Source organism: Oncorhynchus keta, unplaced genomic scaffold, assembly GCF_023373465.1.
Source record: "Oncorhynchus keta strain PuntledgeMale-10-30-2019 unplaced genomic scaffold, Oket_V2 Un_contig_893_pilon_pilon, whole genome shotgun sequence".
NCBI lineage: Eukaryota > Metazoa > Chordata > Actinopteri > Salmoniformes > Salmonidae > Oncorhynchus > Oncorhynchus keta.
This window is the reverse complement of record NW_026290318.1, coordinates 82,501-85,888: the sequence shown is the minus strand read 5'-3', so window position 1 is coordinate 85,888 and position 3,388 is coordinate 82,501. Positions and strand designations below refer to the sequence as shown.

At 52.0% G+C, this 3,388-nt stretch overlaps 1 protein-coding gene across 1 annotated transcript in view; it reads right to left on the bottom strand.

The window, feature by feature from the left end:
• Window positions 1–1,111: 1,111 nt before the first annotated feature.
• Window positions 1,112–3,388, bottom strand: part of LOC127927007 (multiple epidermal growth factor-like domains protein 11) — a 45,452-nt gene continuing 43,175 nt past the window's right edge. Inside the window, exon 5 of the mRNA XM_052512667.1 lies at window positions 1,112–1,185. Within this exon, the coding sequence (XP_052368627.1) occupies window positions 1,112–1,185 (74 nt within the window). The remainder of the gene's footprint in view (window positions 1,186–3,388) is intronic.

Sequence of the window (3,388 nt, the reverse complement as noted above, 5' to 3'; positions counted from 1 at the left end):
CCTCCTCTTCATCCTCCTCTTCATCCTCCTCCTCCTCCTCCTCCTCCTCCTCATCCTCCTCCTCCTCCTCCTCCTCCTCTTCTCCTCCTCCATCCTCCTCTTCATCCTCCTCCTCCTCCTCCCTCCTCCTCCTCCTCCTCCTCCTCCTCCTCCTCCTCTTCATCCTCCTCTTCCTCCTCCTCCTCCTCTTCCTCCTCCTCCTCCCTCTCATCCTCCTCCTCCTCCTCCTCCTCCTCCTCCTCCTCCTCTTCATCCTCATCCTCTTCATCCTCCTCCTCCTCCTCCTCCTCCATCCTCCTCCTCCTCCTCCTCCCTCCTCCTCTTCATCCTCCTCCCTCCTCCTCCTCTTCATCCTCCTCCTCCTCTTCCCTCCTCCTCCTCCTCCTCCTCCTCCTCCTCCTCCTCCTCCTCCTCCTCCTCCTCCTCTTCATCCTCCTCCTCCTCCTCCTCCTCTTCATCCTCCTCCTCCTCCTCCTCTTCATCCTCCTCTTCCTCCTCCTCCTCTTCATCCTCCTCCTCCTCCTCCTCCTCCTCCTCCTCTTCATCCTCCTCCTCCTCTTCATCCTCCTCTTCATCCTCCTCCTCCTCCTCCTCATCCTCCTCCTCCTCTTCATCCTCATCCTCCTCCTCCTCCCTCTTCATCCTCCTCCTCCTCCTCCTCTTCATCATCCTCCTCCTCCTCCTCCTCCTCCTCCTCCTCTCCTCCTCCTCCTCCTCCTCCTCCTCCTCCTCCTCCTCCTCTTCTCCTCCCTCCTCCTCCTCTTCATCCTCCTCCTCCTCCTTCTTAGTGTCTTCTCTTCTGAAGCGGTTTATGGTGATTGGCAAACCAACAAAGTGTTTCATGATTTCCTGCAGTTCTCCTGGACTAGGGAATGAAGACAGGGACACTTCCATTCTAGAGCTAATCTAGTTACCATGTCACTCCAGGGACAATCCCATATTCCCTTTAAACTCTATCACTACACACACACACACACACACACACACACACACACACACACACACACACACACACACACACACACACACACACACACACACACACACACACACACACACACACACACACACACACTCAGAGGGAATAACAGATCACTAGTCATTAGCAGTGTTACTTCATGTTGTATTGTAAGCTGTCCTCATCCTCCTCCTCCTCCTCCTCCTCCTCATCATCAGCAGCCCATTCTGTGAACCACACCGATGGACCAACACCTCCCCAGCAGCACAATCAGTGTGTGTGTGTGTGTGTGTGTGTGTGTGTGTGTGTGTGTGTGTGTGTGTGTGTGTGTGTGTGTGTGTGTGTGTGTGTGTGTGTGTGTGTGTGTGTGTGTGTGTGTGTGTGTGTGTGTGTGTGTGTGTGTGTGTGTGTGTGTGTGTGTGTGTGTGTGTGTGTGTGTATGTATGTGCCTGTGTGTGTGTGTGTGTGTATGTGTGTGTGTGTGTGTGTGTGTGTGTGTGTGTGTGTGTGTGTGTGTGTGTGTGTGTGTGTGTGTGTGTGTATGTGTGTGTGTGTGTGTGTGTGTGTATGTGTGTGTGTGTGTGTGTATGTATGTGCGTGTGTGTGTGTGTGCTCTGTAATCAACTGAGAGGGCTGAATCTAGCTGGTCCTGGGGCTGAGTTCACAACCCCGTTCTACTAACACACTGTGCCTCAGTCCCCTCATCTGTGCTGGTCCTGGGGCTGAGTTCACTAACCTGTTCTACTAACACACTGAAGCCTCAGTCCCCTCATCCAGCTGGTCCTGGGGCTGAGTTCACTAACCTGTTCTACTAACACACTGAAGCCTCAGTCCCCTCATCCAGCTGGTCCTGGGGCTGAGTTCACAAACCTGTTCTACTAACACACTGAAGCCTCAGTCCCCTCATCCAGCTGGTCCTGGGGCTGAGTTCACTAACCTGTTCTACTAACACACTGAAGCCTCAGTCCCCTCATCCAGCTGGTCCTGGGGCTGAGTTCACTAACCTGTTCTACTAACACACTGAAGCCTCAGTCCCCTCATCCAGCTGGTCCTGGGGCTGAGTTCACAAACCTGTTCTACTAACACACTGAAGCCTCAGTCCCCTCATCCAGCTGGTCCTGGGGCTGAGTTCACTAACCTGTTCTACTAAGACACTGAAGCCTCAGTCCCCTGAGAGGGCTGATCTAGCTGGTCCTGGGGCTGAGTTCACAAACCTGTTCTACTAACACACTGAAGCCTCAGTCCCCTCATCTAGCTGGTCCTGGGGCTGAGTTCACAAACCTGTTCTACTAACACACTGAAGCCTCAGTCCCCTCATCCAGCTGGTCCTGGGGCTGAGTTCACAACCCCGTTCTACTAACACACTGAAGCCTCAGTCCCCTCATCTAGCTGGTCCTGGGGCTGAGTTCACAAACCCGTTCTACTAACACACTGAAGCCTCAGTCCCCTCATCTAGCTGGTCCTGGGGCTGAGTTCACAAACCCGTTCTACTAACACACTGAAGCCTCAGTCCCCTCATCTAGCTGGTCCTGGGGCTGAGTTCACAACCCCGTTCTACTAACACACTGAAGCCTCAGTCCCCTCATCTAGCTGGTCCTGGGGCTGAGTTCACAAACCTGTTCTACTAACACACTGAAGCCTCAGTCCCCTCATCCAGCTGGTCCTGGGGCTGAGTTCACAAACCTGTTCTACTAACACACTGAAGCCTCAGTCCCCTCATCCAGCTGGTCCTGGGGCTGAGTTCACAAACCTGTTCTACTAACACACTGAAGCCTCAGTCCCCTCATCTAGCTGGTCCTGGGGCTGAGTTCACAAACCTGTTCTACTAACACACTGAAGCCTCAGTCCCCTCATCCAGCTGGTGCTGGGGCTGAGTTCACAAACCTGTTCTACTAACACACTGAAGCCTCAGTCCCCTCATCTAGCTGGTCCTGGGGCTGAGTTCACAAACCTGTTCTACTAACACACTGAAGCCTCAGTCCCCTCATCCAGCTGGTCCTGGGGCTGAGTTCACAAACCTGTTCTACTAACACACTGAAGCCTCAGGACCAGAACATCCAAATCAATCAGAATAAAACAGATTACAACACAGTTAAAACAAGACTACATTGCTTATTGGGAAACACAAACACAAAGCAAAATGCTGGGCTATCTGGCCCTAAATCAACAGTACACCGTGGCTAAATATTTGACCATGGTTACTGATCAAAACCTTAGAAATATATATATATATATATACATATATATATACATTGTTACGTCATGCCAATAAAGAGAGAGAGTGAGAGAGAGAGAGAGAGAGAGAGAGAGAGAGAGAGAGAGAGAGAGAGAGAGAGAGAGAGAGAGAGAGAGAGAGAGAGAGAGAGAGTGAGGAGAGACATCCCTATTTATTACAGAGAAAGAGCCAGTTAGACAGACTCTCTGTTTCCC